The sequence below is a fragment of the Bufo bufo genome, chromosome 5, assembly GCF_905171765.1.
Source record: "Bufo bufo chromosome 5, aBufBuf1.1, whole genome shotgun sequence".
Taxonomy (NCBI): Eukaryota; Metazoa; Chordata; class Amphibia; order Anura; family Bufonidae; genus Bufo; species Bufo bufo.
Window position 1 is genome coordinate 448,197,473 of NC_053393.1, and position 13,312 is coordinate 448,210,784.

The 13,312-nt window shown below is 43.1% G+C and overlaps 1 protein-coding gene across 1 annotated transcript; it reads right to left on the minus strand.

Moving 5' to 3' along the window:
- Positions 1-2,160: 2,160 nt before the first annotated feature.
- LOC121002560 (DNA damage-regulated autophagy modulator protein 1-like) lies at positions 2,161-4,270 on the minus strand. Its single transcript, XM_040434002.1, has 6 exons — positions 4,152-4,270; positions 3,434-3,501; positions 3,098-3,240; positions 2,711-2,882; positions 2,281-2,342; positions 2,161-2,172 (listed from the first exon to the last, which is right to left on the minus strand). The coding sequence occupies exons 1-6, from the start codon at positions 4,268-4,270 to the stop codon at positions 2,161-2,163; spliced, it is 576 nt and encodes a 191-aa protein (XP_040289936.1).
- Positions 4,271-13,312: the final 9,042 nt, after the last annotated feature.

A 13,312-nucleotide genomic window follows, 5' to 3' on the forward strand; every position in this document is an offset into this window, starting at 1 on the left:
GGCGCGATGACGTCATCGCGCCGCCTGAGCCGTACAGCGCTGGAGTCGGGACACAGTGACAGGCCGGAAGAGGCCTGCATCGCATCGCTCCAAAGAGGTAAGTATAAGTGTTAATTTTTTTTTTTTATATATATACAATACTTTGTTTTACTGGCACATGATTGGGGGGCTATTACTGGCACATGATTGGGGGGGCTATTACTGGCACTTGATTGGGGGGGGCTATTATTGGCCCTTGATTGGGGGGGCTATTACTGGCACATGATTGGGGGGCTATTACTGGCACATGATTGGGGGGGCTGTTATTACTGGCACATGATTGGGGGGGCTGTTATTACTGGCATATGATTGGGGGGGCTGTTATTACCGGCACATGATTGGGGGGCTGTTATTACCGGCACATGATTGGGGGGCTGTTATTACTGGCTGATGAGAGGCACTGGGGGACTGATGAGAGGCACTGGGGGGCTGATGAGAGGCACTGGGGCTTTTATCTGAGGTCTGATTGGGGGTCATTCATATAGGGGTCTGAGCTGAGGTGTGATCTGAGGTCTTATTAAAATTGGGGATCTTATTGGGGCTGTTAGCTGAGGTCTGATCAACATTGGGGGTCTGATTGGTGGTCTGACCTGAGGTGTAATGAAAAATATTTTTTTCTTATTGTGCCCACTTCCAGCTCGGAGCCCAGCTGCCCAGAGCACTTATCCGGAGCAGCTTGGAGAAAAAGGCCTCACAGTCTCCCACACTCCTTCTGCCCGGCCAAGAAAGCCAGCACCTCAGGCAAGCCAGCACCTCAGGCAAGCCAGCCAGCACCCCTGAGTCTTCAGAACTGTAAGTGTGTGTGTGTGTGTGTGGAGGGGGGGGGGGGGGCGGGGTTCACACACACACACACACTTAAAATTTAACGATATAAACAACTAACAGTTTACTGAATAAGAATATACCCGGCGAGCAAAAATGATGCCCCCCCCCAGATTTTTTGGGGTTCCTACACCCATGACCGCAACCAGTCACAATGATGAGGGATCCACGACCCCAATTTGAAAAGAGCACTGGTTGAGTCTGCGCACCACCACTCTGTGCATTCTGTAGCAGAATACAACATCACTATCTCTAACAATCACATAGATTTGGGGTGGAGTTGTAGTGCATATGCTCGACCAACACTCCATTCAAACAAGGGGACACAAGTCCTAGTAATAGCTGGATAAGAGATGAATTATCCCAAGCAGAATGCCTTTTTAATGAATCACTATTATTATACCCATAAAATTTGAAAAAATCTAACCCTGCCATTAGCACCTTCATCGTTTTCCTTTCAGAGCTTGGACTGATCACCCCTATGAAGTTCCCCGGTCTTTATTGGGTAACATTAGTTACAATACATTCCCTACAATAAAGAGGCTCGGACACATTGTTAGCTACCTCATGTATTGACTCATTTATTAACAGGCCAGTGGTTTTGAAATGGCCCTGATGATGGTGAACCCCCAACTCATCCTTCAACACTCAGGGAAGGAAAAACCCCCTAGTGGAGGAAACCTCCAGGGAACCATGGCTGAAGGACTGCCCTTCCCCTGGGCAAGGGGGTAAAAACCATCATTTGAGATGAGGTAGCTATGGAAAGTCCGGGTAATTGTCACATCCAGTATTTGGAAATTCTGCTAGATGTTGAATCCAGAAAATCCGGTAAATGTCAAATCCGGTATTAGGAAAGTCCGGTAAAATGTCACATCCAGTATTGAGGACAGAGACCAAGCCTGGAATCTGCCTCTTGATCCAGAAGATTCATGTCCAGCAATGTCATGATGGTTTCAGTTGTCTTGGCGCTCCACCCCTTGGATCTTATTGGGGGTTTTCAGGATCCTGGGTCTTTTCTCTCAGGCCAATGGAGACACCTTCTCGGGACAACGTTAAAGACAAATGCTGAGAAAAAAGAATAAAGACCATTAATTATAAAACAGCTCTATATAATATATTACTTCTCTGAAATGTTTCTGGAGCACATTAGACCTTGATAGGGAATCTACTCACCTGGAAATCTGTATAGTTCGTTAGTTGGTGTATTATCAGGCCAAGGAATCCAGTCCACTCGGCCACCATGCCTGTCCTGGTGTAGATCTGCAGAAGACAGAATAGAGGATTAGTGCCTGGCGGTACTCACCAGGGACTCTATATGGAGTGAGATGGGAAGATGGAGGTGAGATAGGAGCTTTTATATTACTGTTACACGGGAAAGATGTAGATTATACAAGACGGTGAAAAGTTGCATGAACTCACCTCTTCACATCGGCCAGTACATGGAAGAAGCTGGAAGAAGCCGATGGTCATACACACAGAAACTGGAAGGACGTGTTAAGGACAAGTAACAGAATTAATTCTATTATTATAGTGTTTCCTATACTGTGATGTCTGATCTGTGCTACAATGGGGTCAGAGGAAGCGAATAATCTTAGTTGCCAACAGTCCCAAATTTGCCAAAATGTTTCCAAATTTTCAGAGACAATCTCTCTGTAAATTTGGGTTGTCCTGGGCCGAAAAATGGGTGGGGCTTAGTTTAACTCCACCAATAAGTGAGCGTGACCTGACAATTTAAGGGGGTGGGTAGCTTGACCCAAATTTACTAACGGCAGCAATGATGGTAAATACGTATGTGTAAGTGTATCCAGCACACAACATGGCACTGTACCAGTCAGCTATAAGAGGATACAGGTCAGCAGGCCCACAATGGGCACCAAGGTTGATGCCAATCTAATGTGGCATAGGCGGCGACTGCTGAAGGATTTCTTGTACAGGCATACAGCTTGACCTAGGTTGTAAACGGCACAAAAGAAAAATGCCGGTCCTGCACCGATCCTGTGGACTGTAGGACTGATCCTCATCTAGAACAAAAGCAGAGGAATAAATGTCATCAATATGGACGTCATGAAGATCTGAGAATACAGAACAGCAGAGGCCGCAGGTGGTGTAATTATACAGGGGCAGTAATACATAAGATCAGTCACCAGGGCGCGTCATTGTATTTATACACATCTCTTGACTTCAAGCGATGTCCCCTCTGTATTACTAGTCCTGAGACCTCTGTATATAAACCTACCGAAACTATGGCGGTCACAATGGTCCCAATGCAGCCCATCCATGCAACGACATAGAGGATTCTCTGGCAGATGATATGTCGCCTCTCTGATTGTTCAGACCGGATGATCATGAACCGGTACATGATGGAAGCGTTGCCAGCTCCTGAAATAGACAATACATGGGATCAGCCGGGAACGTCCATAGACACTTGTGATAACCTCCAGGACTCAGTGATGATTATAACTTCCAGTTGTGGCCGCCGCTCAGCAGTGAATAGTGATTAGGGAGATAACGTCATCACTGAGCGCTGGAGCCGCTGATCTCCTCATGATGTTGTCTCTCTTAATCCACTTACCAAAAAGGGCAGATATTAAGAAGACCACTGTAAAGACCACCGATTCGGGGAATATTCGTCCCGTGTCACTGAGAAAGAAAGCAAAATATTGGGTGTTATGAGGACACAAACGGCAGCAGGATTGAGTCATGTCTTCTAATAGCAGAGGAGACTTTATTTCCTTCCATTGTAATCATCCTCTATAATATGATCTAATGTCCAGACACAAATAGAAGACAAAGAACAATGGGGAAGATATTATGGAGCCGTTGCTCATAGCAACCAGTGAGATTGCAACTCTAAAAGATTATTAAGAAAGAGACATTTTCTACAAAAAGTTGCTTTTTGCACTCTTAAGCCATTTCCAAAAAGTGGGTGTGGTTTAGGTGGGTTTAGCAGGAGGGGGCGGGCCTCTGCAAACTGGCAAATTTCCACCTGAAATAGTTGGTGCAATTTTAAATTTTTTTTTTTTTTGTGCATAGGAGTCAGAGATGCTCCTAATTTATTATGAGGCTTGTGCATCTCACTCCAGTGCAGATTAGATGAGGGCCGGGGCATGAAACCTCAGTCTTCATAGATTCCCCCACCCCCAAATGTGATGTTTTCTATACTAACAATTATTAGATGGAGCTTATTAATAATCCACTAATAATAATGTAATAACTTTCCAGGAATAAACTGATAATACGGTAATAACAGTAATAATACTACAGAGGAATCCCGCCCCGTCCCCTCTTACCTGATGTAAGGATATTTTACATGGCCTGGGATGACAGTCAAGGCAATCAGGGCACAGAGGCCCGATAGCGTCCATATGACCCAGAGGAAAAGCAAGAATGCCAAACCCCGGATCTCCATGGCGCAAAGTCAATTATTCGCTAAGTGAAAGCAAGGATTTGCTAAGCAAAAGCACAAGCCGATCTGTCTCTCTCTATATCCAGAGAAAATCTGGCTGAGATAATGTCAGGCAGTGGTTTTCTAAGGCTCAGAACTCGGTGATGTCACTAGCTTCTGTGACATCATCACACATTCTGCAATCTTATTGGTCCTCGCTAGTTTATTTCATTTCATTGGTTCTCCCTTCATTGTTACATCATCTTATATACTTGAATCTGATTGGTCCTCAGTAGCTTCTGCGATGTGATTGGTGCTTCAACCTCCATACATGCCTGGACCTGATTGGTCCTCCGTATTTTTGAAATTTATGCATATGTTGCTGAGATGTTACTGGCTTTTCAAGTCTACTGAATAGAGAAGAAATTCTACTTTTATACATGTGTACCATATCACAACAGAATGAGTAAAACTGGGTTATGGACCCTGCACCCATGTGAGCCCCTCTGCCTACAATGTGTAGGGAATGAAGGGGCCATGAAAGGTGTCTCTTCTGCTGACCGTTTCAGGAGGGAAGATATCACCTCTCACTGCTCTGCGCTCCTATCCAAATTATTCCTGCTTGTAAACTTGAAAATTGAGTTTTATAGACGTTTTTGGTCAATTATTGATAATGCAATTCCAAAATTATATGAAGTATCCATTTAAGGTAGTTGTCTCACACTAGTTGCCCTGTAATACTTTTGCAGCAGTGGACGCAGCAGAGTATATGGTTTCATAGTCATATACTTTGCAGTAATGTTAATGTAATCCATTGACAAGACAGGCCAGTCCGAGTCAGAGTTACAGGGACGCTCTGATTTGTCTAGTAGAAGGGGTCTTGAGCAGAAGTCCCCATCTATGATGTTCAGCTATGGCATATGGGTAGTGCTGTCCCAATGAGCCCACACTGGAGATACACCCATGATCTTCGGCTCCTGTCTCGTCTTTGCTACAGAATGATTTTGACGTTATTTGGTAATGAAATGGCAAATGTGAAATTTTCCTTTTTTTGATTGATTACAAAGGGAATTGAGGACAAATTGGAGAACCGTGGATTGTTGTGCAAAACAATGAAGACCTCCTTGGGGCTCATCTCCATACAGGGGGTCCAGCCATAGCCTAGCTCTATACACATACAGGGAGTGCAGAATTATTAGGCAAGTTGTATTTTTGAGGATTAATTTTATTATTGAACAACAACCATGTTCTCAATGAACCCAAAAAACTCATTAATATCAAAGCTGAATATTTTTGGAAGTAGTTTTTAGTTTGTTTTTAGTTTTAGCTATTTTAGGGGGATATCTGTGTGTGCAGGTGACTATTACTGTGCATAATTATTAGGCAACTTAACAAAAAACAAATATATACCCATTTCAATTATTTATTTTTACCAGTGAAACCAATATAACATCTCAACATTCACAAATATACATTTCTGACATTCAAAAACAAAACAAAAACAAATCAGTGACCAATATAGCCACCTTTCTTTGCAAGGACACTCAAAAGCCTGCCATCCATGGATTCTGTCAGTGTTTTGATCTGTTCACCATCAACATTGCGTGCAGCAGCAACCACAGCCTCCCAGACACTGTTCAGAGAGGTGTACTGTTTTCCCTCCTTGTAAATCTCACATTTGATGATGGACCACAGGTTCTCAATGGGGTTCAGATCAGGTGAACAAGGAGGCCATGTCATTAGATTTTCTTCTTTTATACCCTTTCTTGCCAGCCACGCTGTGGAGTACTTGGACGCGTGTGATGGAGCATTGTCCTGCATGAAAATCATGTTTTTCTTGAAGGATGCAGACTTCTTCCTGTACCACTGCTTGAAGAAGGTGTCTTCCAGAAACTGGCAGTAGGACTGGGAGTTGAGCTTGACTCCATCCTCAACCCGAAAAGGCCCCACAAGCTCATCTTTGATGATACCAGCCCAAACCAGTACTCCACCTCCACCTTGCTGGCGTCTGAGTCGGACTGGAGCTCTCTGCTCTTTACCAATCCAGCCACGGGCCCATCCATCTGGCCCATCAAGACTCACTCTCATTTCATCAGTCCATAAAACCTTAGAAAAATCAGTCTTGAGATATTTCTTGGCCCAGTCTTGACGTTTCAGCTTGTGTGTCTTGTTCAGTGGTGGTCGTCTTTCAGCCTTTCTTACCTTGGCCATGTCTCTGAGTATTGCACACCTTGTGCTTTTGGGCACTCCAGTGATGTTGCAGCTCTGAAATATGGCCAAACTGGTGGCAAGTGGCATCTTGGCAGCTGCACGCTTGACTTTTCTTAGTTCATGGGCAGTTATTTTGCGCCTTGGTTTTTCCACACGCTTCTTTCGACCCTGTTGACTATTTTGAATGAAACGCTTGATTGTTCGATGATCACGCTTCAGAAGCTTTGCAATTTTAAGAGTGCTGCATCCCTCAGCAAGATATCTCACTATTTTTGACTTTTCTGAGCCTGTCAAGTCCTTCTTTTGACCCATTTTGCCAAAGGAAAGGAAGTTGCCTAATAATTATGCACACCTAATATAGGGTGTTGATGTCATTAGACCACACCCCTTCTCATTACAGAGATGCACATCACCTAATATGCTTAATTGGTAGTAGGCTTTCGAGCCTATACAGCTTGGAGTAAGACAACATGCATAAAGAGGATGATGTGGTCAAAATACTCATTTGCCTAATAATTCTGCACGCAGTGTACAGATACAGATTGCTGGAGGACAAAGATGAAAATGATTTGTTACAAACATTACAGATGGACAAGTGCAACCCCGGGTCTCCCCCATCTGAATCTACTGAAGATGGTCCCATAGTCTTATACAAATTTTATGTTTCATCATAGACTTTTCATATGAACAGTACAGGGTGGGCCATTTATATGGATACACCTTAATAAAATGGGAATGGTTGGTGATATTAACTTCCTGTTTGTGGCACATTAGTATATGTGAAGGGGGAAACTTTTCAAGATGGGTGGTGACCATGGTGGCCATTTTGAAGTCGGCCATTTTGAATCCAACTTTTGTTTTTTCAATAGGAAGAGGGTCATGTGACACATCAAACTTATTGAGAATTTCACAAGAAAAACAATGGTGTGCTTGGTTTTAACGTAACTTTATTCTTTCATGAGTTATTTACAAGTTTCTGACCACTTATAAAATGTGTTCAATGTGCTGCCCATTGTGTTGGATTGTCAATGCAACCCTCTTCTCCCACTATTCACACACTGATAGCAACACCGCAGGAGAAATGCTAGCACAGGCTTCCAGTATTCGTAATTTCAGGTGCTGCACATCTCGTATCATCTGAAGGCAATCGTCTATGCTGTGAAGATACGAGATGTGCAGCACATGAAACTACGGATACTGGAAGCCTGTGCTAGCATTTCTCATGCAGTGTTGCTATCAGTGTGTGAAGAGTGGGAGAAGAGGGTTGCATTGACAATCCAACACAATGGGCAGCACATTGAACACATTTATAAGTGGTCAGAAACTTGTAAATAACTAATGAAACAATAAAGTTACGTTAAAACCAAGCACACCATTGTTTTTCTTGTGAAATTCCCAATAAGTTTGATGTGTCACATGACACTCTTCCTATTGAAAAAACAAAAGTTGGATTCGAAATGGTCGACTTCAAAATGGCTGCCATGGTCACCACCCATCTTGAAAAGTTTCCCCCCTCACATATACTAATGTGCCACAAACAGGAAGTTAATATCACCAACCATTCCCATTTTATTAAGGTGTATCCATATAAATGGCCCACCCTGTAGAATAGGCCAATATGTCTAAAGCGTACCTGTTTATATTAGATGTGCATGTGAATATATTGTAATATACACAATTGTAATATATATTTTTTGAGGACACTGACATCTTCCTGAATACTTGTAAAATAATTCAGAGGCTCACCCTTCCTACACTATGGATAAATTGAAGGTTCTCTACCAAATAGCCTGCCCACTGCCAACTAGTGTACAATAGAAATTATAAATTGATTAATAGACACACCTCCATCTGGACTATTAGTATCAACCAATTATATACAGTACAGACCAAAAGTTTGGACACACCTTCTCATTCAAAGAGTTTTCTTTATTTTCATAACTATGAAGGCATCAAAACTATGAATTAACACATGTGGAATTATATACATAACAAACAAGTGTGAAACAACTGATAATATGTCATATTCTAGGTTCTTCAAAGTAGCCACCTTTTGCTTTGATTACTGCATTGCACACTCTTGGCATTCTCTTGATGAACTTCAAGAGGTAATCCCCTGAAATGGTCTTCCAACAGTCTGTGAAGGAGTTCCCAGAGATACTTAGCACTTGTCGGCCCTTTTGCCTTCACTCTGCGGTCCAGCTCACCCCAAACCATCTCGATTGGGTTCAGGTCCGGTGACTGTGGAGGCCAGGTCATCTGGTGCAGCACCCCATCCCTCTCCTTAATGGTCAAATAGCCCTTACTTTCAAAGTTTTCCCAATTTTTCGGCTCACTGACTGACCTTCATTTCTTAAAGTAATGATGGCCACTCGTTTTTCTTTACTTAGCTGCTTTTTTTTTTGCCATAATACAAATTCTAACAGTCTATTCAGTAGGACTATCAGCTGTGTATCCACCTGACTTCTCCTCAACGCCACTGATGGTCCCAACCCCATCTATAAGGCAAGAAATCCCACTTATTAAACCTGACAGGGCACACCTGTGAAGTGAAAACCATTTCAGGGGACTACCTCTTGAAGCTCATCAAGAGAATGCCAAGAGTGTGCAGAGCAGTAATCAAAGCAAAAGGTGGCTACTTTGAAGAACCTAGAATATGACATATTTTCAGTTGTTTCACACTTGTTTGTTATGTATATAATTCAACATGTGTTAATTCATAGTTTTGATGCCTTCAGTGTCAATCTACAATTTTCATAGTCATGAAAATAAAGAAAACTCTTTGAATGAGAAGGTGTGTCCAAAGTTTTGGTCTGTACTGTAGTTAAAATATTTTATTATACAATATAACAATTACAAATGGTACCAGAAGGGCCCTTTCTGAATTAGTAAAAGACAATAAAAAATAATATAAAGAAATGAAAAACATAAAAAATGATGTACTTATTGTTATCCCCCTATTAATTGTAGGACAATGTATCAATCTCTTGCCTTGATGATAGATATTAGATATAAAGTGCTGTCAAAAAAGGTATTAGATATAGTCCCAATATGGATGTTCCATTAGTATAATACACCTTGTAGGATTTAAGGGTTATAGGAGTGTATCTTATATTGTTTTAACGAGTTTCGAAATTTTACAAAGGAGGAAATCCAGAACTTAATTATGGCCACTGAGGAAGGAGCTAGAACTTAAATTCCAGTTCAATGCACAGCCTTGTGGGTTTCAGACCTTCTAATCTCCTTCTCACTGGAATATTCTGGTAGCTAACTTGCTTCCTTGGTTCTCAGAAACAGAGGTTCTCTGAACTTGGGCCTAGCTCTGAGTAGCTTGCACGTGTAGGTTTTACTGTTCCTCAACCAAAAGTAGACTTGGACTAATCAGGGGAGTGGATCCAGGTCCATCACCCTGGAAATTTGACACAGTGAGCCATTTTACTGCATATTCCTGGGAGGCAGTTGGGTGGAGGGCTTGCCCTGATTGGCTTACAGGCTTGCAGACAGCCTGGATCAGCCAATCAGTGGGCAGCAGGCAGGGAAATGGCTGTCAAGAAAAAAAATGAGGGTTAGTCAGCACATCTAAATGTGCAGGTTGCGGGGGCGTGTCCGGACGCTGACGGTGATGGCTGCCTGAAGGAGCTGCTCCTGCCTGCACCGCGAATTACTGGCCAGCGACACATCTCTCCTGGATCATATGGGGAAGAAAGTGGCTCCAAAAAAGACCCCTATCCCTCCCCGATCCCCCTCACCTACTAGGACCCTTGAACAGTGCTGGGATTGCACTCCGGGTCCGGCGCTTCCACTGCGCAGCACCAAGGCACAGAGGGCCTCCCGCCATTCCTCCCTCCCCCCGCCGGATTCCCGCGCGCTGCCCAGGGAGAAGGACACAGTGCTACTTACCCCTGCTGGATCTCTTCAGGGAACCGGATCGCCATCTGCAGTGTCCACACGCGGATCCTCTGACTTGGGGCTCTCACCGGCCGCCCCGGACTTTCGGCCTGCTAATGCTGGAAGGAGGGATCCCGCCATTATGTCTCCTGGACCCACTTCTCAGGGGGCCACTGCAAGTAAAGGTACTGTGGCTACTAGGGGATGGGATATTAACCCAGGGGACCCTGCATCTAGCCTTCCTGGTACCCCCCTGCTTGAGCCCTTGCGAAATAAGCAGCTCCCAGCCCCACCATTGCTGGACCAGGGGGACAGCAGCTCTCCTCTCCCTTCTGACATCTGGGCCAGATCCCCAACCCCTCCAACACTTGCCCTAATGAACCCTCCATCCCTGCCTGAACCTCCACAGCCATGGGCAAGCTATTTTAACCGTTTTCCTACAAAAGAGAACTTTCGGGTTCTTATTTCTGAAGTTACGGAAGCCTGCAGATCTGAAATTGCGGCAGTTCGCACTGACATTAAACATGTGGTGGACCGGGTTGACTCCCTGGAAAATGGCCATGACGATACCAGGCAATATATTTCCACTCTTCATGAATCCATTTCTGCCCAAACGGCGGTACTCAGGGGCATGGGATGGCATTTAGAGGACTTGGATAATCGAGGGCGCTGGAATAACCGTAGGCTACCGGTGACGAAGATCTCTTTGCGATGTTGGAAGCCATTTTTAACATGATCCTGGCGCAACCATCCTCGCACAAAGATCAAATTGGACGGGGCTCATAGAGCACTCAAGCCTAAGGGATCTGCTACACGTCCTAGGGACGTAATTTGTTGTGTCCACGATTTTGCCCTTAAAGAATCCATCATGGCTAAGGCGAGATCCCTACGCAACTTTGACTTTGATGGCGCTCCAGTTCAATTGTTTCCTGACCTATCCTGGTTCACACTCCAGAAAAGGAGACATCTTCAGCCTCTCCTCACATTACTAGTGATGAGCGGCAGGGGTCATATTCGAATTTGCGATATTTCGCGAATATTTTGTAGAATATTCATCGAATATTCGCAAATTCGAATATTCGTTATATTGTACGATTTTTTTTTACTCGAAAAATCGGCAAGGTAATGATCGTGTAATATGCGAATTTTCGTCATGCGAATTTTCGTAATTTTCAAATTTTTATTGCGATTTTTTTCAACTTACAACTGTTAGACAAAGGAGATTATGGCACTATATTAGCTAAATTGCTCTATATTCGTTTTTTTTTCGAATATTTGCTATATTGCTATAACTTTGTTTTTTCGAATATTCGTAATATTCTAAAACAAGAATATATAGCAATATAGTGAATATTCGGAAAAAAATAACGAATTTAGAGCAATTTAGCTAATATAGTGCTATAATCTTTTTTTTTTTATAGTTGTAATTTTTTGCCAATCTGAACTTCAGATGAGAAAAAAATTACAACTATTAAACAAAGAAGATTATAGCACTATATTAGCTAAATTGTTCTAAATTAGTTTTTTTTTCGAATATTCACTATATTGCTATATATTTTTGTTTTAGAATATTACGAATATTCGAAAAAACGAAGTTATAGCAATATAGCAAATATTCGAAAAAAATACGAATATAGAGGAATTTAGCTAATATAGTGCTATCATCTTCTTTGTCTAATAGTTGTAAGTTGAAAAAAATCGCAATAAAAATTTGAAAATTCGCAAACAACACTACTCCTAAAGTCAAATATACTGCAGCCTTCTCATTGGCCCACAAGCTAGAAGCAGGGAGGGATCATGTGTACTGATAAAAAAAAAAATTGAATACTCGAAATTACGAATATATATCACTATATTCGAAATATTCGCAAATTTTCGAAGTACCTATATTGGCGATAAAAATTCGAAATTCGAATATTCGTGATCAACACTACTAACTACCTCCCGGGGACAATTTGGCTGTTTCCCAGGTCCGAGGCAGACAGCTCGGCTCTCTCTTTATGCAGCCTTAAGCAAAGTCATAAATGGCTGCTGGCCTTGTAAGACAAATACATAAATACACACTGTATATATATGTAAATCACACCAGAATATGTTACACTACGACATATAACCATAAAACATATAATATCACAGCAAACATTATAACAACTAGGGGTAGGGCGGTCTTTATTCCTGACACCATCTAATGGAAAGTAGGGGTGGCAGCAATGCACAGGGCTGGATTAAAAACAGGTCACACGGGGCCCTCCACCACTTAACTAAATGAAGAGGCCTCTACCAACTGTAGGGAACAGGGTGAGGCGTGTGGGGAGTCATGAGCAGTGAAAGTACTGACCCTGCCAGCTGATGCAAGTTACAGTGAGATGTATGTTCCACCTTCTACACTATGGAACATACATCTCACTCAGCAGGTGCAGCAGGACCTGACTCTTCTGGTGTGGTGACATCACATCATCACGCTGGGAGCGTCAGGAGGGGCAGTGCAGACTGCCAGTAAAGGAACAAAGCCCTGTAATAGGCTTTTGCTCCGCCTCTCTAATATCAGGGCATTTGGAAGTCCTGCAGCACCAGGAACGTCCCCATGTTCATCCGTGCTGAGCGGAGAGCTGCCAGGTGGATGTTCATCACACTGCCCACTGCCTCTTTCTGATGGAAAGCTGGCAGCTGCTCTACACTTGGAGAGTTTTCTCTCTGCAGTGCCAATGTCCCTGTCTGCCCTTATTAACATGTTCATTACTTCACTACAGACGGAACAAGCATAGGACATGTTCTATTTTTTTGCAGGGCCGTGGAACAGACGTGTGGATGTGGACGGCACACGGAGTGCTGTCCGCATCTTTTGTAGCCCCAAAAAATGTGACTCAGATGCGGACCCAAACCATGGTCATGTACATGAGCCCTTACTCTGCAGACCCTGCCTAATTATTATTATACCTATCTTTGCAGCTTTCAGCTGGTAGTCGG

Bases quoted from the DNA above. Each gene is read 5' to 3' on its own strand.
- LOC121002560 (XM_040434002.1), bottom strand. From the start codon at position 4,270: ATGGAGATCCGGGGTTTGGCATTCTTGCTTTTCCTCTGGGTCATATGG. The intron at 3,241-3,433 runs GTAAGTGGATTA...TGTCTATTTCAG, and splicing joins CTTAATATCTGCCCTTTTTG to GAGCTGGCAACGCTTCCATC. The intron at 2,883-3,097 runs GTAGGTTTATAT...CTTTTGTTCTAG, and splicing joins TTGTGACCGCCATAGTTTCG to ATGAGGATCAGTCCTACAGT.